The sequence below is a fragment of the Cupressus sempervirens genome, chromosome 4 (genome assembly GCF_028749045.1).
Source record: "Cupressus sempervirens isolate cs-2001-9-10 chromosome 4, ASM2874904v1, whole genome shotgun sequence".
Classification (NCBI taxonomy): Eukaryota; Viridiplantae; Streptophyta; class Pinopsida; order Cupressales; family Cupressaceae; genus Cupressus; species Cupressus sempervirens.
This window is the reverse complement of record NC_143121.1, coordinates 739,839,834-739,865,740: the sequence shown is the minus strand read 5'-3', so window position 1 is coordinate 739,865,740 and position 25,907 is coordinate 739,839,834. Positions and strand designations below refer to the sequence as shown.

At 33.4% G+C, this 25,907-nt stretch overlaps 1 protein-coding gene across 1 annotated transcript; it reads right to left on the bottom strand.

Annotated features, from left to right (window-relative positions):
• Positions 1 to 17,361: 17,361 nt before the first annotated feature.
• Positions 17,362 to 20,910, bottom strand: LOC149563467 (toll/interleukin-1 receptor-like protein). Its single transcript, XM_089828189.1, has 2 exons — positions 20,399 to 20,910; positions 17,362 to 17,755 (listed from the first exon to the last, which is right to left on the bottom strand). The coding sequence occupies exons 1-2, from the start codon at positions 20,908 to 20,910 to the stop codon at positions 17,362 to 17,364; spliced, it is 906 nt and encodes a 301-aa protein (XP_089684315.1).
• Between the last annotated feature and the right edge of the window lie 4,997 nt (positions 20,911 to 25,907).

The window sequence follows — 25,907 nt, the reverse complement described above, 5'->3', positions numbered from 1 at the left end:
TCTCAAAAGGTGTCTTCCATGTACTCCTATTCACAGAATTATTATATGCAAACTCAACTTTTACCAATACCATCTCCCAATTATGTGTTTCATCTCTGACTAAGCATCTCAGCAAATTACCCAAGCTTCTATTCACAACCTCTGTCTGCCCATCAGTTTGTAGATGGAATATAGAACTAAACTTCAGCTCAGTACCGATCTTCTTCCACAAAGTCCTCCAAAAATAACTAACAAACTTACTATCTCTACCAGAAATAATACTTCTTGGTAACCTATGCAATCTAACAATCTCTTTAATGAAAAGTTCAGCAACATGCTCAACATTTGATGTCTTCTTAGAAGGTATAAAATGAGCCATTTTAGAAAATCTATCCACAACAACATATATAGAATCATACCCCTTTGATGTTTTAGGCAATCCAAGAACAAAATCCATACTAATGTCACTCCAAGGTTTCTCAGGAATAAAAATAGGTTTATACAATCCAGTATTCTAACTTACTCCTTTTGCAACTTGACAAACTCCACAACTTTTTACAAATTTCTAAACATCCTTATACATCTATGGCTAATAATACTTCTCCTTCACCAAACTTAAGGTCTCATCAATTCCAAAATGTCCAGCCAATCTACCACTATGCTTTTCCTTAATCAAATTCAATCTCATAGAACTTCTAGGGATACACAACTAAATACCTTTAAACAACATACCTTCTTGAATGAAATATTCATCATACTTATTGATGTGATCTATTAGATTTGGTGCTCTGCACCCTCTCCATGCCTCGAAAAAATAGATTCAGCATCATACAACTCCTTCATCTCATCAAAATCAAGAACTTCAACTTTCATTTTAGTCAACAAAGAATGTCTTCTACTCGATGCATCAACAACTCTGTTAGCAACCCCACTCTTATGCTTAATCACAAATGTAAAACTTTGCAAATACTCAACCCACTTCATATGTCTCTGGTTCAATTTATGTTGACTTCCCAAGTACTGTAAAGCTTTATGATCAGTATACTATTGTCACAAAAGTTTGCACCCTTGTCCAAAGTTTTTACCTAAGGACAACCTTGTGAAACATGGAAACAACCTCCAAGCTGTGGGACTTGAACTGTCGGGTTGAGTCTCTGGAGAAGGCCAGCTTCCTTTACTATCAAGGTGCACCTAACTACTCTTGGAAAGGAAAAGGGAGAAGGAATGCATAGAAGCAAATCTATCTGCTCTAACCTAAGGGGGCCATGCACCAAAATAGAGTGTTCAAACCAATCTCTACCCATACATGCACTATTGAACCATCATATCACCAAAAGATATACACATTCAGACTTGCTTTAATCTAGCAATCACATGTAGATCAGAAAATTCAAATAAATGACACAAGGAAAGAGGAAATTCACTTATATATCATTTATAGGCCAAAAGAGGTACAGTCATGCAAGATTGCAGATATCCACAATACCCTAATGAGAGGCAAATAGTTCTTGCACTTTACATCAATGGCTGAAGGAGATAAGGTAGAATGTCATACAGTTTAGAGACAAAGGGAATTTATAGTGAAATTCTAGAGCAATATCAGAGAGGTTAGAGAAGAGTCGACCTTAACAAAATATATTAAAATTGCCTTTATAGTTCAGGCATAATTGAGATGTTCTCTAACTGAAGTTACTCCACACCCACTACCATTAAGTCTTATAGAGAATAATCATGCAGATCTAGGGAAAATCTAACCTTGGCACAGATTCAAATACAATGAAATCCAAAATCTTGTTGAAACAAGGCCTCGAGAAGATAGAAACGGTGCCATTAAACCATTCTAACCAAGTAGATGGATAGGATTAGAGGTGGTGGAGTGTTCTCCTTCATTTACTGGGCGCAACATTCACTTCGAGTGGTTGGAATCGATCATGAAGATTGGATTGTGCAAGAAAACCGGATTCCCTTCATTTCTAGCTTGCGAGTCAGCAAAGTTAGCAAGTCAACCAAATTTTGCCACCAAGATGAGCCACGTGTGCCAATGATCTTATTTCATTTTGCCACCCTGCAAAAGTCTCTATGCGGTTGACCAACTAATTGAGCCACCTTTTCAAAACCCTAACTGTGGCAGTCTCACAACTACCAGCCTTAACTATCAATGCCTTAGTTGGGCCCTTTAGGCACTTTCTCACATTGTTTAATTACCTTGCATCTTCATAATGCAATAAAGCATCGATCATTGATCTCTATAAGATCAACGATCATGAAAGATCCTCATTACACTGTGCCTGCCCACAAAAGTTTTTAGGCCCACGAACCGTTCAGCATACACTTCAGCATGACTTGGCTCCATCTGGGATCACCCTACAGCTTCATAATAACCTGGCCCCCACAAGGACATGCGGTAGTAAGGCACTTGCCCACATTCCTTAACATCCTTGTATCTCCATAAAGCAGGGAAGCGGCATCCGTTGATCTTGGGAGATCAAACGATCGATGAGAATTCATGGCTGCTAACGATCTGTGTTAGTACTTGACCAATGAAAATTCCTCCGTATGCCAACTCGACTGACAATCCTTTTTTCTCCTCAACCCACAAAAGATGAAATGACCCCACTAATCCATGTGTCATGTCGCCGCTTGCCCGCATTGTCAAAAGGTCTGACAAAACACAAAATGTGGGAAAGCGCCTGCCAATCATATTGTCAGCAGACATCTACCACCTTGTCCACCCTATCTATGGTAGCCTACTAAAAAAGTTGAACCCATGAAACCATGTGGCCGGACGACGCTTGCCTGCATTGTCAAAAGGTCTAATGAAAGACAGAATGTGGGAAAGCGCTAGCCAATCAAAACACCATCTCACCCAATAGCTTCCCCAACTTGAGGCCCACAAAAGGAAATAGACCCACCTACCACATGGCAATGAGTCATTTGCCCACATTATGTAAAGATCGCTTGTTTTGAGAAAGCAGGAAAGTGCCTGCTGTAGATCTATGCAAGATTTGATAGTGGGGAAAGTTGCGAACCCATAAAAATAAACTAAGGAGATATGGAAATGCAATAAAGTTTTAATTTCATTCATTTCATATTTTCATGGAATTTAAATAATATTAAAGATGGGAAGTAACCGTTGGGTGGGCATAGGCATTCAAATTCAATTTTTGGCGAGAGGGCAAAAATGGCCAACATATACAACACAAACTCCTTATGAATCAAATAATGTCTCCACTTCTTCAAAGCTTGAATAATAGCATAAAACTCTTGATCATACACAGAATACTTCCTTTTAGTATCATTCAACTTCTCACTAAAGAAAGCAAGAGGTTTACCTTCTTGACTTAATACAGCTCCTATTGCACTACCACTTGCATCGCATTGAACTTGAAATACCTTATTGAAATCAGGAAAAGCCAATACAGGTAACTCAACAACCTTTTGTTTCAAATTCTCAAAACTCTTATTAGCTCCATGTGTCATCTTGAATTCCTTTTTATCTCCTATCATTGTCTCAGTCATAGCATTACAAACAACACTGAAATTATTTATACACTTTTTGTAAAAACTAGTCAAACCATGAAATGATCTTACCTCACCCACATTCTCAGGTGTAGGCCATTCAAAAATTGCTTTAACCTTCTTTGGATCCATTCTCAAACCAGCAATGGAAAACACAAATCCCAAATACACAATCTCCTCTTGCATAAAAGAACACTTTTTTCTGATTGATCGTCAACTTATCCTCTTTCAACCTCTACAATACTTGTCTAACATGCTCAAGATGTTCTTCTTTAGTCTTACTAAATATCAAAATATCATCCAAATAAACAATCACAAACTTACCTAAGAATCTTTTCAAAACTTCATTCATCAACCTCATGAAAGTACTAGGTGCATTAGTCAAACCAAAAGGCATAACCAACCATTCATACAAACCATCTTTTGTCTTGAAAGCAGTCTCCCATTCATCACCTTCTCTGATTCTGATCTGATGATAACCACTCTTCAAACCAATCTTCGAATCATTTTTATTAATGATTTTTACTTTTTTGAGATAATCTTTTGTTTTAATTTTGTCTTAGATTTTATTTCTTTTCTTAAGTCTTGAGATGGAACATATATTTTAAAATTCAATTATTTTTTAAATTTATTTTAATCAATTGATTACGCCGAGAGGTGTTCTATACAATGGCAGCACAGGAATATGCCAAGATTCCTTGTCAATAAAAAAGATTTGGGAGCAGTTACAAACTTCCAAATTAAATATTAAAATAGAATTCCCGAAATAATAGCTGGCCGAAATAATAGGAAGCCAGATGGAGGCCGAAATAATAGGCCTGAAAAAGTGGGGCCCGAAAAATTAGGACCCGAAAAAATAGGGCTCGAAAAAGTAGGGGCAAAATAATTTCAATATGATTTTTTTTTTTTTGTTAAATATAATTTTGCATGCACATTCATGCTTATTCTTTGCGGGGAGTGGGGGAATTTGAAACAAATTCGTGGAATGTGAAGAGACGTCTGTTGGGGGATATGAGGAGCCTCTCAGAAGTTATAAAACCAAGGCTCCTCATTTCATTTTCATTTTATGTTTTTGCAGGAAGGAAGAGGTGGAGGTTATTGGAGGATTAGATTGGAGTTTTTGAATAGGAGTAAATTGAAGTTTTGGAGTAACATTTTTGCAGGTGAGATTTTTATTTTTTATTTACATTTTCATTTAGATTTAGATGTAGATGTAAATTGAAATTCCAAATTAGTTATAATATTCTACTTTGATTTAGATTTCAATTTTAATTAATTTCATTTAGATTTAGAATTCTGTTCATAACTATTTAGGCTTGCATTTAATAGTTTAGTCTTGCATGTTTGATTTAGATTTAGATTTGTATTCAAAATCTATTTGATATATATATTTTATAATACTTTTCATTGTTAATGGTGCTTGATGGGAGTGTTTTAGGGATGTCTTCTTTTCTATTTCTGAAATATTTTGGTCCAATATGTACTTTCCTAACCAAATCTATCCATTTTCTTCTGATTCATGCATGGAGCTTCCTGACGCTATTAGCGCGTTGCTGGGACTGAATGGGAATGGATTAAAGATAAATGACTGACTCTGGATCTGGATATGCATTTGGAATTGGCTCTGTTGCGGCTCCAATTTATAGGTTCCTTCCAGTCTATGAGCGCACTAAAATCTTTGCAGAATTCAGAAGATCCATGACAAATTGAAACATTGAATTTTTGGAGCCTTTTGATTTCAATTTCTATTTGACTTTGATTTGGGTCATTGTATTTGGACAAAATTCCAGAGTTGCTCGGTCTTCTCAGATTTTATTTATTTTATTTCTCTGTAAATTTTGTTAATAAGAATGAGTCTTGTTCATTTGAGTGTTGATAGCATCAATCTCTCTCTTTTGAAAATATAGTATTTGTAATGTTTTTATAAAAAAAAACCTAAATGAATATTCGATTGTTCTGTGATAGATTGTTCTGTGAGGTTCCAACTTGGAGCTAATAAGATGCTCACTTCTAAAAACTCTTCGTAGTATACCCGTGTGTCTTCTTTAAGTTCTTTACTAATCTTTATCGCCTCCTTGCAATGGATTGTTTTTTAGTGTATTTTAGCCGGTGTGATTCATGAGTACGGAATCAGTTTAAACTATTGATGCAAGAATGCAAATCCATGGAAAACCCATTTTGGATTCCGTCATACTCTTCTATCATACATTTTTTAACATTCCATTATTTACTTGCACATTTCCACTTCCTTGAACTTCTAGAGGACTATTATCTCCTAGATATATATTCTCACCATTGCTTTCACTGAATAACTCAAACTGCTCCTTATTATGTGACATATGTTGTGTGCAACCAAAATCAATTATCCATTCATCCTTAAAAGAAGTATTTGCTTTAAGTGCTACATAGAAGGTATTCCTCTTAGAATCAAATGATTTTGTAGACTTATTCTTTTCTGAGTCATTAATCCTTTTGTAACATTCATTAGCTTTGTGTCATTTCTTACCACAGTGATGACATTTCCACTTACTTCTATTTGGATTCCTATATGAATTATTATTATCTCCATACTTCCAAATCTTTCAATTAGATCTATTATCTTGTGTCCTTTGATGTTATTGTTCTTCTTTCATTACAAATGCTTGAGATGCACAATCAACAATAGAGGATTCTCTTTCTTTTATTTGACATTTTTCTTCTTGAATTAACTTAGCACACAACCCATCAGATTTAATGCCTTTTAATTTATCAACAATATTAAGTCCCCTTATAAAAGATTGATAAGAGCCTAGAAGACTTTGTAAAATTATTTGCACAAAATCCTTATCATCTATGCTCTTTCCAAGAGAAACCAATTCATTTTTCTTTTCCTTTAATTTACTTAAATGAGTCACTACTTCCTGTGAGCCTTTTAATTTTAGATTATACAACTTTGTGATGAGAGATATAATCCATACAATACTTGAATTTTGATACAAACTTTCCAAGATCTTCCATACTTGGCACTCCTCTTCTTTCATTTCAAACTTCTGGAAAAACTTCTTCTGAAAGCGTTAACTTTATCAAAGCAGATGCCTTCTTGTCTCTCCTATTCCAATCATCATGTTCTTTTCTAGAATCTACTAGTCTCTGCTCACTACCATTTGCAATATCATAACAGTTTTGTAGAGTTAGAGACATTTCAATTTGTGAAACCCAATCATAGTAATTCTTTCCATTCAATCTAATTGAGGGTAGAGGAGTAACAAGAGAATCCATTAATCAACTTCACTTCTTTTTTGAAAAAAATAGAACTTTCAGCACTTCAAAGTTAACAAGGACATGAAATTCTTACCAAACTTGTGTAGAGAATAAACTTAGTGTTGTTCAACCAATTTTTAGCCTGCAACAAAGAAGATTAGAGATTTTCTCCATAAAGCCACTGCCCAGAAATTAGATCTACTCAAAAGAAGGTGGATGAAAAATTGTATAGGTAGCTTGTCGGTAGTCTCTTATATCTTACCATAACTAGACCAAATATTGCATATGCTGTTGGTGTTGTATCCAGGTACATGGAAAACCCATGCTTTGATCATTGGAAGGCTGCTAAGAGGATCTTGAAGTACATCAAAGACCCTTACAAGCTTGGCACTGAGTACCAACATGGAGGAGACCCTACTTTAGTAGGCTATATAGATTTTGATTATGTAGCTGATATTGATGATAGGAAATCAACTTCAGGATATATCTTCCACCTTGGATTCGGACCAATCTCTTGGAGCAGCAAGAAGCAATCAACAGTGACACTATCATCAATAGAAGTCGAATATATTGTAGCATCAAAGGCATCTCAAGAAGCTCTATGGATCAGAAGACTACTTGAAGAGACATGTCATCAACAAGCTCATCGAACTACCATATTCTGTAACAACCAAAGCACTATTAAGCTTGCAAAGAATCCTGTCTGCCATGCAAGATTCAAACATATTGAAGTTCACCACCACTTTGTTTGAGATCTCATGGAGAGTGAAGTAATCAAGCTACACTTCTGTGGCATTGAAGATCAAATTGTAGATATATTTACCAAAGCATTATCTACTATCAAATTTCTCAAGTTTAGAACATTGCTATATCTCAAAGAGGTTGATGTTTGAATTCATTCTTGTAATAATTTCTCCCACTTAAAGATGCATTCGTGGTAGAAATTAAGGGAAGGTATCGGAATAATTCCACCTTATTATCTCCACATCACTGGTCCGTTATAACAAAACTGCCAGTTTATCATATTTTCCAGCCATTGACTTTTAGTGCTGTCAAAATAATATCGGGTCCTCTGCAATGTATGAGGAAGTTAGTTTATTTTCAACATGAATTCAGGAAAGTTCTACCAACCTATACGTGTTGGAAGCCTCTATATATAGAGAGAGCCATTGTAATGTGTTGTTGTAGCTAGATTAATAAAACAATATCTTTCTCTTTCAAATTTGTTTTGTGCTGCTATGCTTTTCTCTTAAGTTTGTTTATGTTTTTTTCATTTATACTAATAAACAAAAATAATAATTTGAATCCATGTAATCACAAGACAAGCTACAATGGATGGACTGTTAGTATTTAAAATCCAAATGAATATATATTATTTACTTACCACATTCAGCGGCTAAGATTGCCCTATACTCTTCCATGTCTTGTATATTAATCGAAAGAATAGACTCTGTTTGACATCGCAGGGCTAGTATTCCAAATTTCCGCCAGTTATCTACCTGGGGAGGTAAGCCCAATACCACTATTTATAATAAAAAAATGAATCTTCTTAAGGCGAAGTTAGTGACAGCTAAAAAATAGAGAAAGAAACATATCTATTTTCTATCATTTACAATTGTCAATGCAATTGCAATTACGAAGAATATCTATTTCGCACACATTCTAATCCACTAAAAAAAATATAATCTTCACAGTATTAGAAAGGGAACTAAATAACCATGGTAGAACTATGTATTTACAGAAATCTGTTTATACTAAAAACTTGGTACATATTTCTATGGCGCATTTGCCAGTTTTTGTTCAACTAGTGAATTATCCCCGCTTATTTTCCAAGAGGGAATATTTTAAATTTTTTCCATATTTTTATATCCTATAGAATAGATGAAAACCAAGGCGGCCACAGAACTGTCTTTGAAGATCTTTATTTTCTTGCATCTTATCTAATGCAAACGGAGGAAAACTTCAGGTCAGAATATCTCATGCTCATCTGTATCAACTGTCTTTCATATCTAAACTTACCTAAAAGATCACCCTTTCTAATTTGTTTTATAAATCCATTTTTTCAATCATTATTTCATTAGGTTTTTAAGTATTTTAAGCTAAAGCCAATTCTTGTAAACTAATGTGTAAGGAAATCAAGATCCTTGATATCACTGACTCTTTTATGTCAGAAAAGAGAAAGAAAGCAGCAGAGGAAAAATAAAAATAAAATAAAATAGAAATTTTTTAAATTCATATTTCATGTTTATTTTAAATTTTATTAATATTTAATTGAATATATATCAAATCATAGAACTATTGTTACTATTTTATTTTTATAAAGAGAAAATCAAAGTGATCAAAAGAACTTTCTTAAAATACTTAAAGTTCATGTTGTTTCATATCATAAGAGGATTATTCAAACTAATATAATATATTCAAAGTAAGAAATTTATAGGAAATAATTTGCCTTCTATTTCTTAATGAGAATGATAATTCACACATGCTATTCTATTTCAATTGCAAAATATTATCTATTTTAGTTTTACAAATTGTAAGTTACAAGCTATTCTTCGAGATTACTTACTATTTATTTTATCTAGAAGAGAAGAACTCAACTTCCAATAAATAACTTCTAGCCTACGAATTCTTTTTATATTTTTTTCACCTCTTAGAAATCTCTCTTCCTTTTGATGAACAACACATCTCTATCAATATAAGAAACACATAACTAGTAGACCACCTTTCAACTTTTCCAACAGAGCTTCTAAAAAGTGTATCTATTCAATTTTCCAAAATAGGTACCTTAAACATCCAGATTGTTCCCCATCTTATCCCATCTTCAACGTAGCTTATTGGGAGCTTTCTAGAGGTCTGCATAAATGGTTATAAATTTCCAGTTGCTTTGGCTCATGTATATAACAAAAAGTTGCAGTGTGCTCTGGCAGTAAAGTTCTAAATTTTCAGTGTCCATATGTGTTGTATTTAATTCCTTCTTTTCTGCCCTATCTTTGTTCTGTTGTTCTTTGCTCCATTTTCTTTTTATTAAAACTTCATTATCGCAGACACTCAAATTTACTTTTTCATAACACCATAGAGAAAATATCTGCCAATTGTTCTTCAAACTTGCAAAACTAAAGGTAAATTTCTCCACACCTCAAAAAATCAATTTTTTTGATTTAACCATGATGAATGATAGTTCAGGTGTACCTTGTTGAAAATTATAGTTTAGATGTATTTTCAGTCTTCTGTGTTCTCTTGAACACTTTTCCCAGCCCAATACATAAAAATTTATATATGTCTGCATTCATTTTCAACTACTTAACTATTATTAAAAAAATAAAAAATAATAATACTTAAAAAAGATGTAAAATTGTCCTATGCCCCCAAATTCTCCTACATCAGAGAGAGACCCTTGTTGTTGGCTACTGCCAACACATAGAAGACTTCTCTTGTTCAACGAATATGGGCAACAAAGAGAGGCAATAACCCAAAGTACTAATTAGAATTAAATTTTCTTATAGAAATGCACCGCATGAAGATTATAACAAGGAGCTTTCAATCAAAATTTCATTCATTTCCTTCCTATAAATTGGAAAGCTCGCCCATAAGAGCAGAAGATTTCAACATTGAGACAGACTCCCTAAGACACCATGCCAAGATCACATAGCCTTTGGAAAATATAGGAACATATATTGCACCGCACTTAATTGCATTTTCTAGGCTTGAATCAATGATTTGCGCCTTCTCTAACTTGTGGATGTTAAGAAACACATTCAATCAGCCTGCAAAGAGAGCTTGAAAGAGATGATCAACCAGAGTTTTCTCACATCTTTTCCCCTAAAAGTAAAAAACACATGATATTTCATGGTACAATTGAAAGGAACTTTTATGGCGGTAGGAATGTAGAGTTTGACTCCCTCCATGTTAGAGTTTGAATTCAAAGGAAGAAGAAGAATGTAATGAGACAAAACCTAAATCCACGCATCAGATCTTAACCTCTACTACATATATCATTGGAATTTATTCCAACTTCTTGATAGCCATCTTGTATGCTCTTTCCCCACTCTTTCCCCATACAATTGTTATATTGTAGTGGGTACCTCCATGCATGTCTATTTTTTAATCTATTTTGCAATGTTATGTTAAATCTATTTTGAAAGTCAATGTCAAACACATTTTATAATTTTTTGTAAATCTATTTTGAAAGTCGGTGGCACACGAATCTCTGTCAAGACTAAAATTTTTGAGAGAGGAGCTTGACCTTGTTCGAGAAGAAATGTCCAAGTAGTTTCAGGGGGCGTATACCTTAGAAAATCTGTTTGTGACTTTGCTCGTCAGATTTATGTAAAAACTCTATGTAGTGCAAAGAACAATTGTTAGGTAATTTATGATTAGCTGTATTTTTATTTTTTTCAAAATTTTCTAATATTTAATTAATCTAGAACATGTTAAATAAGAATAATAGTAATTAACATTAACTTATTAATATGAAATATTTTTTAAGATTGATTCAAATGTATACTTTAAGTAAGCAGTTCTGTAATATTTTAGTTTGTTCTTTGAATTATTATAGAATATTATGGTACAAAATATGTGTTGGAGTGATTTTTATTATTGATTTGAAGAAACTTAATTATATAATAAATATTTGGAAAGATCTAGGTTAAACTTCTTGAACATGTTTGTCATCTCATAAATTGGTAGATGTCACCCAAATTGATCAAGAATTTTGAGATTTTCAAGGTTTTTGGGTTTTCTTTGCATTGAACACAAACCCATAGTCGAATTTTGAATCACGGTTCCAAATCCACAGCTTTTAGAGTAGAAAGGCACTTTCTTTTTCATATTTCAAAGTTAGATTTCCCCCTTTTTTGAATCTCTTAGCATAGACCTATTTATATGCTTTAATTGGTATGATTGCACGTATAATGCTCCTAGATATATTTCATTTAATTAATTGGTTCAATTTACACTTATATTGCACATCTTAAAGTAAATGAACATTGCATGAAAGTTGATTTGCATGCACACTTCCTGATTACATAATATGAGTTTAATATTGACATCTCTTCATCCTATTTGAGTTTTGCTAGTCTAACCTTGATTATATTAAGAGTTATGTTTGGAATACCCCTCTTTCACCTGTATTTTCTATTTAGGAAGTGGAAGGCTTATTTGATACATAATTTATTGAGTGTTTCCATCCCCCCCCCCCCAACCCAATAAGAGTTCATTGTTTTATCTCCATACTTTTGGTTCCTTTCTTTAGATTAATTATTTTGTGCCTTTTTATAACATTATTTTCTTAAATGCTTAAGACTCAAGATTAAGCAATAAATGATTCTCTTTCCTTTATTTTATGTTTCTCTTCATAGATTAACTTAGCACATGACTCGTTAGATTTAATATTTTTAATTTATCTGGAGTATCAAGTCCTTTTTAAATGATTGATAAGATTCTTCAAGATTTCGTAATATTATTTGTACAAAATCTTTATCATTTATATTCCTTTCTATTGAAAACAATTAATTCTTCTATTCCTTTAATTTACTTAAATGATAGACTATTTCTTGTGAATTTGATAACTCCATATTGTACAAGTCTATGGTGAGGGATATGATTCATATATCACCTCAATTTTGATAGTTTTTTTTACATTTCTTATATTTTCACACTACTTTCGAAAAGACTTTTTTTTGAAAGTGCAAGCTTGATCAAAGTTGCTGCCTTCTTGTCCATTTTATCCCAATCTACTTGCTCTATCTTTGTTCATCCCAATAACAATATTATAATAATGTTGATGTGTTAGAGACATCTCTATTTGTGAAACCCAATACTAGTAATTATCTCCACTTAACTTTCTGCATGTAAAATAACACTAAGATAATCCATTGTATCAACTTCTCTCATTTTTGGACAAGAAAAAAAATTAGAATCATCAAATCTCAAATTAACAAATGAAAAAAATCTCACTAAACATATATAGAAATTAGTTGACACAAGAAAAATTCTTGACACTATTTAGCAGAAAAGATCACAATTTCACGAAAAAGCCATATCACTTTCCAAGTATCAAATTTTTCTTTGATATCATGTTGAGGAAAACAATATGAGAACAATGTTATACTAGCATGGAAGAAAACATCTAGAAAAAAAACAAATTTTTTATAAGTATTGAAGACTTAATATTTTATTTTATTGATTCATATTTAAGTAGAGAAATCCATAGCTTCTTTTTATTATAGGTCTAAGTTGGTCCATATAAATTAAGTAATAGGAAGTTTAGTTTATAATTGACAACCATTAGATCCTGCCAATTGGATCCTATTTTTCAGCATGAATAACCATTGATTCTAGGTTCTAGAGAGTAATAAGACCACATAGGGCTCCTGCAATAAGTGTATGAACTGCATTCTATTTATAACATTTTTGAATAGTGTCTTCAAAGTTTTGTAGAGAATTTTTGGTTTCTTGTTACATTATAATATATACCTTAAGTGCATACAATTGATACTTGATCTCGTACCTCTAATTAGATGCATTTAAACCTTTGACATTCCATGTCAGAATTTTCATTGGGCTCAAGGAAAGCGATACAGTCTCCTCAACCTTTTAGAAACTAATGATTTTCCATCCAAGATGGATTGACTACCAATGTCAATTTCTTCCTTCAATTTAGCTATCTTATATTTCTGACATCTCTTCTTGGAGGAGGACTTAGATGGAGCATGGGATAATACTATTTTAATAATGGAAAGCATTTTTGAATAATCAAATTTAGGATCTTGAGATTCAATCAAAAACATCTCTTCTTCCTCACTGTGGTCAAAATTCAGAATCTTGGAACCCTTCCATCCAACTCCTTTCTCAAAATGTTCATAAAAACTAGTTGTTGCAGATTTTTTTTGCCTGCAACAATGAGTTGATAGGAATTTTGTTTTACCAAATTATCAACTGGATGCATAATACAAAAAAACGAATATTGATAATTTGTAGTAAAAAAATTGGGTAAACATAGTTAGAGAAAACTTGAAGAAATACTTTATGTTCTATTAAAAAATATAATAAAAAAATTAATAAATTAAAAAAATAAATATTTCAAAATAAATTATAAAATTAATCTTATTCTGATTCTAGTTTTGTACAACCAAACACTGGAAAATATGTTCCCATTGAATTTCAAGTGAACCAAATGGATTCAATCATATTCCCAAAATCAAACTCTAGATTAACAAATTCAATAACTAACAAATTTCAGTATTGCACAAATGCTGCATTTGCTAATTGCTGCAGTCAAACAGATATAGAAGACAAAAAAAATAAAAATCCAAGCTAGTGTTTTCCAAAACCACGCCTTAATATTAAAGCACTTTCTTAATAAAGAATTTAAAGAAGCACCCCGAAATTTGTTAACTAGTTTGCATAATATGCAAAACTTGATTTTCATGCAATCTCTGGAAGATTCGATTTCAATGAGATTTCAAAATAAATTATAAAGTTAATCTTATTCCAATTCTGATTTTGTATAATCAAACAAGGAAAACATCTTCCCATCAAATTTCAAGTGAACCAAATGGATCCAATTATATTTCCAAAATCAAACTCTAGATTAACAAATCCAACATCTAGCAAATTCCAATATTAGACAAATGCTAGATTGCTAATTCATGCAGTCAAAAAAATGGGTTCTAAGTTATAGAAGACCGAAAAAAAAAAAACTTTAAGTCATTGATTTCTAAAACCATGCCGTTGTTGAATAAAGAATTTAAAAAGGCACCAGAGAAAGGTATTTATTATAAAATTTGACAACTCACAAAATAAATTACAATATAATTTTTGGTAGCACATAACAAATAGAGGGTCAATTTGCATTTGAGATTACAAATATAACTCTCATTGTTACTTTTAGTTTGTTTTCCTACCAGCTTGAATTCCAGTCTTGATTCATTTCAACAAACGTGGCTTACTCATCCCATTTTTGTTGTTCATCATATCCATGGGTTTGCTCTTTATATCATGGGAAAATAGGGGCACTCCTTGTCTATATGGAAAAACCAGATTTCTCTGCTGAGAATATTGGGACACTCCACGCATGATCAATGGGTTTGGTTTCGTCACAAGAATCTAACTTTTCTAAGATTTAGAAAAATAAAATCATGTTATATTTTAATATTTAATATTCATAGAAGAATTTAGCAGTTTAGACATCACATATTAAGAAATAAATTAATTTTTGTAAAAAGAAGTAAAATTTAACTTTTTAACAGTTACAGCCTAAAAATCAAGTCTTCAACAATATAAAAATAAAAATTAGCCTAAAAATTTAAATTAAATATAAGTTCTCATATTCATATTGGTATAGATATAATACTATAAATATGAAGCTGAAACAATACAACCTTATTTTAAAGCATTACCATTATACAATTGCTTCCAACCATTTTAATATATATGGCAAAAAAAACTTTTCAGTAATCTTCTAATATATTCTCAATTGAATTTTAAAAATGAGATTGCATCCAAGAGATTTTAATCGAACAAAATCGTGAAGAAAAAATAAGACGAGTCTGAACTTACGTGCAAGGCGATTGATATGCTTTTTACCTTTACTGGGTTTGCCGGACAATTTGAATTTGAGTTTTGAACTTTTACCCTACGACCATCTGACTTTTGTTAGCTTGGACACTAATTTTTCTGGATTGAAGGAAAACATCCCCTTTAGCGTGTGATAGTAAGTATATTTTTTAAGAGCTTTGAAGTGTAAAATTTATTTAAGATTGCATACAAAAAATGACCAAGAATTTAATGCATTTAAGATATGATCAGGAGGTTGAGGTATACCGTTTTGATCTACTCTTTGTGTGACGCTGCCAGTACATTACACATTACACATGCTTTTATGCAAATAAGGGAAAGCATAAATTTCATTCCATCAAACCATAAGACAAGCTGTAATGAGCTGATTGCTAGTATTCAATATCGAAATAAATATATAGTATTTATTTACATCCTGGGGTTATAATTAAATTCTTCCGCCAGTTCTCCGCCTGAGGAGGCAATCCCAAGAGGCATATTGTTGGCTTGATCAAAATGGCATATGGAGTTGATTTCCATGCAGAATAACAACTCATAACGTCCAACTTATCCAGATTTGACAAGTTGCTAATGCTTTCTGGAAGGCTCTGCAATTTTTCGCACCAGCTTAGGCTTAAATGTTTCAGCTGTGATAGATTGCCAATACTGTCAAGAAGTTGAACTAAGATCTTACAACAGGTTAAGTTCAAGTACTCAAGCCCAGAGAGGGTTCCCAATACTGTCAGGAAGGCAACGGAATTTTTCACAGTAACTCAAATTCATGTATTGCAGTTGTGAGAGGTCGAAAATGATGTTAGGAAGACAATTCAAATTCTGACATCTGGAAAAATTCAAGGACTGCAAAAGTGACAAATAACTAACACTGTCCGGGAGGTTTCGCAGGGACCTGCAGTCAGTCCAGTCGATGATCCTCAATTGCGATCTCATGCCTAAAACAGATGATTTCTCCTTTATTGCTAAAAGTAACTCCTCCAACGAATTCGAGCTACACCCCATGCTTGCAAAAAGGCAAGGCAAGGTGGTTTTATAGTCCACGACACTATGCCATAGTTTTTGGGTTTACGTATGGTGACAGTGATATGGGACTACCTCGTACTCTTTTTCGAGAGGCGCTTGGCACTACAAATGAGGCATACATACCCTACCCGCCCAGTGGGATTTGAACTTGTGACCTCTCTTTCAAGAGTACAAGTTCTCCACCACTAGACCAACTCAGGTTGTCTAAGAATTCACCTTGACCCATCTCAAAGTTAGAGGAAGAATGTCTAAGATATCTTCTATGAGCACTTGCTCCAAATGAAGATAGCGAAGACTAGGTGTACACAACATTTTAAGGCACCGTGAATCACCTTGATGGAGACGAAGGCGAGAGATATTGATAGTGCTACTTGCATTGTTGAATGAGCTGCTTGACTGGAAGTGGACAGTCTCCCGTTGCTGGGTTTGATCTTCCTCAGCAATGATTCGGCCCATATCTCGCACGAGGTCATGCATTTCAAATACACCTTTCTCGTCTATCTTTATCAACAACTTATTTGACAGATTATTGATAGCAATGCGCACATTCTTGTACATGGATTTCCAGAAAACTATGGGAGAAGTTGTGCATTCTCCAATAAAATAGCAAGCAATGTCCAGAAACATTTCTTTTTCCTCACTACTAAGACCACTATATCTGATCTTGAGTGTTTCAAAAATGTCTCTATTGCCTGCAACATTTTCAAGGGTTTCATTCCAGCAATCAATGTGAGTGTCATCCTGCTTATCGTACAAAAAAGCTCCAATGATCTCGAGAGAAAGAGGGTGTCCCTTGCAAGCCTCCACTATTCTTCTCGAGAGTTGTTTAAAACGGGGAATGGGGGATGGTCTGAGGAAGGCGTGCCAACAAAACAACTGGAGCCCTACGCTTTCCTCAAATCCGCGCATCTCGCGAATGCAATCGGATGAGATATGAGCGGCATTGAGAATGTGTCTAATGATTAAATGATTAAACGGCTTCCAGGGGCCAGCCAATCCCCAGCCAAGGCGTCCAATTGCACGCGATTATCAACATCGTCCAAGACGATAAGGGCGCGGATTCCTTGCAAACGATCTATCAACAAATATTTTCCCTTTTCCACACAGATCTTCTTCATAGTTGACCAAATCTTTGAGAATTTGACCCTGCAATTTTGGAAGGCTAGCGTCGCGGACATTAAACAGGAAGGAAGCAGCATCGAATTCACTATAAATTTTATTATACACGGCCTTCGCAGCTGTGGTCTTCCCAATACCACCTATACCCAATATTCCATATTGGGATGAAATGAGATGCAATTTCTGAATTAGACCTTTTCGTACAGTTTCAAATCCCACCGGATGTTTGGCAACTTGTAACGGCACCCTGTCAAGTGTCTTTATTATGTCGTTCACCACTTTCTTCACTAGCTGACCTTCGAATCTGTATATTGCGAAGTTAGTGACACCTGTACAATGACGAAATAATCGAATCTATTTTCTATCATTTCAAATGACAATGCAATTGCAATTACGAAGTATATCTAATTTGTGCCCATCCTAATCACCCAAACAATATATAATCTTCATAATAACCATGGAAAATCTATGTATTTATGGAAATTTGCTCATACTAAAAACTTGGTGCATATTGCTTTGAAACATTGTGCTAGTTTTTGTCTAGCCAATGAAGTATCTCCTGTTATTTTCCAAGAGGGCAGATTTTAAATGTTTTATGATTTTGTTTTAATAGTGTAGAATGGATGGATATGAGTAAAGCCACACAACTATCTCCGATGATCTTTATTTTCTGGCATCTTATCTCATGCGTATGAAGGAAAACCTAAGGTAAGAATTCTTTTTTTCATCTGCTCCAGCTTTCTTCCATATTTAATTTAAAAGATCATCCTCTCTAATCTTCCTTTTAACTCCATTTTTCCAATCATTATTGCTTCAGGTTTTCCAAGTATTTCAAGCGAAAGCTAATGCTTGCGAACTACCGTGCAAGGAAATAAAGCTTAGTGATATGATGGAGTCTTTACGTCAGAAAAGTGAAAGAAAGAGCACAGGAAAAATGAAATAAAAAGGAACAGAAAACTAGAGAGGTAAGATTTTTACAAATCAAATTTAAAAAAAAATCATATTTCATATATATTTAAATCTGTATCAATATTTGATCGCGAATTATAGATCTACTGTTCTGTGTAACTTTCATGAATACTATAAACAGAGTGATGATCTTAACCTATTCAAAGTCTGTGATCTTTTACATAACATGAAGGTCACTCAACACATCATTCTAATATTATCAACATTTAAAAATATATATTCTGCAATCTAAACTTCTTTTACATATATCATATGAAGGTTAATCTAGAACTCTTTTGCAGTAATTAAAAACTTGTAATAAATAACTTGTTTTCTATTTCTCAATGAAAATGAAAATTTGCACATGCTCTTCAATTGCAAGATATTAGCTATTTCAGCTTTACAAAATAGACTAGATTCCTTGCTACTTTTATTACGACCAAAACAATTCAACTTGTCCCATACTTATAGTCAGAAATGAGAAGCCCACAGGAAACCTCTAGATGCTCAAATTTGGTTATTTTGAACGATTGAGTTCAGGTGTTTGGCTTTTTTCTTTTGACGTTCTTAAGAGTGCTCACTATATTAGATATGGGGCATTAATTATGTGATAAACGAATCTGGTATTTCTTTTCCTTCTTAAAATAGGCCGGCTTTGTGGAGGCATTCAACTGTTGAAACTCCTCAATTTTAAATTGATAGATTTACACTCTCGGACACGTGACAATTCATAACATTTATTTTGGAATTCACAGACTTAGAATTAAATAAGAACCAACATGGCTAAATTGTTCATATGCTGCATCAATGAAATGTCCATATTATTCATTGTATGTCTATTTGACTCAAATTTACCATATGTACATGTGTATCTCATCCGTAGATGCAGCTGGTAACTCTTCTGCATAAGAGCAGCTTATAGGCATCAATAACGTTACATCGCTCAGAAGATGCCCGGTACAACCCGCATTTTATATTGCAGTGGGTACAAATATTATACTACAAAGTAGAGATCAACATTATCTCCACTAAATTGGATGGCTCTAAACCTCTCAATACTCGATAGGTGAATATATATATATATATATATATATATATATATATATATATATATATATATATATATATATATATATATGACCGAGGCCACCAGAGTATCCATGAATGGTGCGGTATAAAATAAAAATAACTATTTTTTACGAGATTTTTGGGTTTATTCTTTTAAAGTAAATAAATGCTATCCTATTTTCCGTCTCCTTAAAAAACATTTCTGATTCGGCATATTAGGTTTCACTTGAGATTGCCAATATAAAGAAAGGAGAAAGTGTAATTGGATTATAAATGTATTATAACTATTAAAAATATTCATTTATATTTTATTTGTATAGTGAATAATAAAGTTTAATAGATTATAGGCAAGAGCTTACACCACAACGGTAAATTGTGAGTCTTTTATCAAAAAGGTCTTGCCCTTCAGTATGTAGTATCTAATTTATATTTTTGTTTTTAAATCTTAGCATTTTAGACAAACTATTTGCCATTTCTAGCTGAAACTTGCAGAAGTAAAACTATTAGCATGCAGGCTCCCATTTAGTCTTACCAAATTTTTATAAAGTGGTGAATTGACAATAATTTTGAAGTCTTTAATATATGTCAAAAAAATAATAATAATAATAATTCGCATAGACTTTCCAAATCTCTTGAGTGTATCCATTTCACACCAAGTTGAAAATGTTAGTTTTAAAACAATTTCATGACTAAAAATTCTCTCTCTTCCCCTTTTTTATATATAATTACATAGAGTTCTATCCATTTAAACTCCCTCAATATCTCTTTTCACTATTTATTTTCCATTTCTGTTTATATCTATCTATTTTTCTTCTTATCTAACTATAGAAAAGAACTTTGACACATTTCATCCTTTACTTTTAAAAAATAATTCAATTTTAAACTAATAATTGAATTTGAAAAAACAAAAAAACAAAGATCAATTACTAACCTTGGAGTCATATCTAGTGACCACCCTGAACGAGAGCAGATCTTCTCAAGGGCATGCTTCCACCCATCAATCTCTTCTCTTGAATATCGATTTGGATGGTTGTAGTGCTTTTCAAATGATTCCTTGTAAGGGCTGGAATCTCCTAGAGGATACCTAACATGGGTCGGTTCCAGTTCATAAAAGAGAGGAATAATCGTCCCAGAAGATTCCAACATAAAGGCAACTTCCCTAAGACACCATGTTGAGCTTGCATAGCCTTTGGAAAATATAGGAATACATATTGCGCTCCACATAATTGCATTTTTCAGGCTGGAATCAATGGTTCCCCCCTTATTTAATTTGTGGGTGTCAAGAAATACATTCAATCCGGCTGCAGAAAGAGCTTGGAAGAGATGGTCAACCAGAGTCTTTCTCACATCTTTTCCCCTAAAACTCAAAAACACATTATATCTCTTAGCATGGAAAGAAACCTTTGTCATGGCGGCCGAAAGGTAAGGCGTGAATCCTTCCATGTCAGAGTTCCAATTGAAAGGAAGGAGAATGTAATGAAACCTAGATACAGAAGGGCGATATTGGGCACAACCCAAAAAGGAAAAATATTATAGGAAAGATCAGATCTTAACTTGTACTCCATGTAGCAGGAAACTTCCTTTCAACTCATTAATAGACATTCTATAAATGCACTCTTTCGTCGTACTATTACAAATGTGATATACTGTAGTGTGCAGCTCTCTAGATGTATTGGTATAGAAGATCTTTATTATTATCTATTTACTATTACCATGTGAATTTCAATGAGAGCCTTTATATCTGATAATGTTCGAGTTTTAATTTTTTGAAATTTAATATTCTCCAAAACAAAAGATTAAAATTTATCAATAATTTTAAAAAAAAATTGTATTAAATAAAAGCTACTATATTTTACATGTATGATATTTTAAAATTTTGTATTAAATAAAAGTTAATATATTTTAAATGTATAATATTTTTTCGGTCAACTGGACTTGGTGGTAAAAATACTGAAACAAAGCAAATATAAAGAAGACTTACAAATTCAATAATTTGCTAAAGCAAATGGTAAGAAAACTTCAGTCTGAAAGTCACTGTCAAACAGGTCTCTGACAGGGTTAAATTTTCCGACAGAGAGTTTGACGTTGTTTTGGAAGAAACATCTGCATAGCTTCACGAGCTTGAGAGTTTAGGGTCGAGTGAGGGCGTACATTTTAACTTCTACCGCATTGCCTTGCCGCTTGTTTTGGAATTAGAACGATATAATATTTGAGTCTTGAGCGATGCTTCAACATGAAGCTTCTGCGAATTATGAAAAACATGCACCGGAGGAGATACAAAGGAGCATCAATCTATTAGATTTATAGTCAAATGCATAATAAATGGTGGTCATGAAGTTGGTTATAGTATTCATGACATATATAGTTTGTGATCAGGTTGCACTAATCATGAAGATAAGACTGAGTTGGTGGTGGACCTACTTGACCATTTGGTTGATTCTATGGCATCTAACAGGAATTGGCCCTCCTCCTAAGATTCTAACAAAAGCCCAAACATACTACCGCATCAAACTTATATGTTTAATTAGAAGAATGGGGAAGGAAAGCCACAGAAATTGGAAAAATATTTATTTTCTTGAACTTTTTGCCGGCCAATTCGCTTTCCACGTTACACGCACTTTTTGGCTGACGCGTTTTGTAGATTGAAAATGATATATTCGAATACAATGCAACACCTTTAGGAAATTTTCCTCGCTCGCCTGCTCAGATTTGACATAATGTGCATCCTTCTCCTCAGAAACCACGTAATGGTTAACTTAGATAAGAACTTTCGTTTGTGGGGCACCCGGACAAGTAAAGTTGAAATTAAACATGTTATAGGATTCCACGAAAGGGGGAGTTGTCTCAAAACATCATTTTAAAATCAACGATCATATTCATTAATATAGGATACAAGATGATTGCAGTAATCTCAATGATTAATTTCAAAATATGATAATATGCCATTCCTGACAAGTGTAGTCCTTTAGAATATTTTATTACATTTGTTGTTGAGTGTTTTCAGAATGTGAAAGTCCAATATGAAATTCTTTTCTCACCGTGTGATAAATGTAGTCCTTTCCAAAAAAATTTTGTATGGGACATGTTTGATCTGCATCTTTAAAAAAACACGCATTTATCTCAACCAACTGCCATAATCCTATATGGGTTTAGATTATGGAAAATGTAGCGGCGTTCTTTGTTTTCCTGACTGTTGAGTTAACGGCTGTTTTGGTGGTCGGTTCTATGAATTCTCTGGCGGCTTCTTATGGAGAAAATGGGCGGACGCTCTGCGGATTGAACGCCGATGGTTCGCATTTTGTGACTCGCTTTGGAAGCGATGCGGCGATCGTGTACGGAGCACCTCTCAGAAAGGCGTTCACAGGGCTGACTGGCGGCGATGGATTTGTGTGCTGATTGGAGGGCTCCGGGCAGCCGTATTGCTGGGGAAACAACGTGTATGTTCAGATGGGAGTGCCGTCAACCGCAGCAGAATATGTTGAAATCAGTGCTGGTGATCACCATTTGTGCGCTTTGAGGAACTGGGACTGGATCGTATATTTTAAAATGTGGAATCTTTCCTAAAATCATCTTCTTTAGCTAGTCTTAGCTGGTGGATGGGAAATCAACAAAATATAGGCAAGTATAAATGCTTCTCATTATCATAATTAATGTTCTGTCATTATTATTCGAACAAAAATAGTCTGGCCTAGAATTACGAGGGCCTTCAATGGAACCCAGAAATTTGCTTTCATAGTTCTCTTTTATATTATATATTTCTCCCCTACTCTAAAGTTATTACTAAACTTGGGTGCAACTATTGAAGTAGTTAAAAATCATTTCGAAATCGTTGAATTGTTAATAAATTAAGTAGAACTAATTAAATACTTGTTAAAAATTATTTGTTTGCGTTCCCACCGTCAGTTAGGCTCAATATGATTTATGCTCTGCGTGTCAATCACATTGTATATCGAGTGAGGGAAGCGCAATGGAGAAGGATGTTTGGGGTTACTTCTTGACGAATATTCAAAACCTGGCATTCGCGTCCATAGCACTTTGTCTATTTTAGCTGTGTAATAGCACTCGATCTATGGGGAAGCTTTAAGAAGAGAACGTACTGGATCCCGGGGAAGTATTTGGTTCTGTGTGCGCTGACAATTGAGGCTCTGTCATACTTGGACGTGGCGTCTGTGAGCCTTTCGGACAACCCAAACATATGGGGCATGTCAATGGTGCTTGGCAATCATCTCCTCATTGAGAGTGGAAGACTCATAATATGTGTGTTTATAGGGTATCTGCTGCCGGGAATGGCCGCGTTTGGGTCTAGAGACCAGTGGGGAGATATTCTTGCCTTGGCCATCAATTTGTTGAGCAATATCGCCTCTGAGCTCTACTTTCTATACGCACAACAAATTTGGTGTTAGATGTGATAATATTTTATCCAATTTTGATGTTTATTTTCGTGAGGATCTAAATGCATGGTGGATTACTGTATAATTCTTATTATAGCACTAGCTCTCCTTACTGCGATTGCACTAAGAAGACTTATATTTTTAATGTGTGTCTATGGAGAATTTTTTTTTATCATAAAGGACATAATTTTCCCACATTATTCGGCCAAACTCAAAACTAATTACCAAATTCATGAGTGTTGTGATCTTAGATTCTATTCTTTTACAGTTGACTACAAAACAGTAAAAATAGTTCATTGAGCATGTCTTAATTAACAGCGAATGCAACACATTTTATATACGCACTGGCTCTTCATTCTATTTGGTTTCCAATATATTTTTCAAATGTTCAGCTACCAAATGATGTTTAAAAGAACATTTTTATTTGCTACTTATAATCCACACACAATTCCATACAACATTTGGGCACAGTTATAATTTTTTTTTCATTAAAACTTAAATCTTCAAAAATTGAAACATATAATAATGCAAATCATGTTTCTCACCTTGTCCAACTATGCCCATTCCTATATTTGCATTTGTTAAATTTACACACCTCACTTGATACTTTATTAATTAATACCATTTGATTGTTGATTGGATTGCTTTGAACTTTTGTTTATTTCTCGAAAATAAATAAATATGTCTTCTATACCTTCATTGTTACAATTTAATGACAGATTTACAATTTCTTACTAATCATATTTCCTTGCTGACATTCAAATGTGTCTTTTGACTATTGCTTGTGTTATGTTTCTTTATGGAAAAAATAGGCAATGCTAAACCTGGATACGACAGATCCATAAAAAGATGTTTGTGTGCCACATAAACTTTTGTACTTATGTTTGTTCAAATATATGCAATAAAAATAAATGTTTATCATATTATTCATTACCAACATTTTAAACTTAACATAATTTTCTTCGGTATCCTTATTGCAACCTTAGGTGCAATTGCTAGTTATTATTCGAAAGGTGTTTATGTGAAATGGACTTTACTAAGTTTGTCTATCAACGGCTTGCAATGTGGGAAAAGGATAGGCGAGAGTCAAGACGATTGAAGGCTATACAGTCGTCTGACGATGTCCACCGCTTTTTCATCATTTCATTACTGGTGATGACATTGATGTATATGTCATTTGTCCACGCCTTCTCACAGGTTTTTCATTGTTTTTTGTCCATTCTTTTTATTCGTACGCTGACCTCATAGTTGTACAATCGTCATGTGGGGCCCTGTGCCGTTAAACCCGAATTCTCGTATTTATGCCTATGTCTACGTTTGCATTTTTTTTTACCATTGGAGATTTTCTGTCCACAGTTGGAAGGAATCTATGAGTCACCTTAAGAATAGGCATGGAGAATACAACCCATGTTGTAATGTTGGTATTCCTTCTGTATATCACATTAATTATGCTCTTAGGCCCCGTTTGGTTGCTGGCATAGGAATAGAAAATTAGAATAGAAAATGGGAATGGGAATGGAAAGGAGGAATGGGAATAGAAATAGACAATTCCAATCATGTTTGGTGCACTTGGAATTCGACTGGAATATGTTAATCTATTGTTTGGTTGTACAAAAATAGAATAGGAATAAGGTTAAGTTTTGTATTTTTTTAAACATTTTTCCTAATTTTTTTTTAATTTATTTTTTTTAGTTAATTCATTTTCATTTTCATTTTTTTAAACAAATAGATATAATTTTAAAAAATGTTATAAAAAAAAAAAAATTTAAAAAAATTTAACAAAAAAAATTCAAAAAGTAAAAGTACAAAAAAAAAAAAAAAAAATTAATAAAAAATATTTTTTAATGGAAAATCGGAATGGGAATGGAAATGGCCTATTCCAATAACAAATATTTTTGGGCATGGACATATGCTCATTTTAGGGGCAAAATTGGAATATGTCTTCCTATTCTCTATTCCAATTGAGCTTACCAAACAACGAATATAAAACATATTCTAATTTCGTTTTCCTATTCCACCCATATTCCGGCAACCAAACGGAGCCTAAAT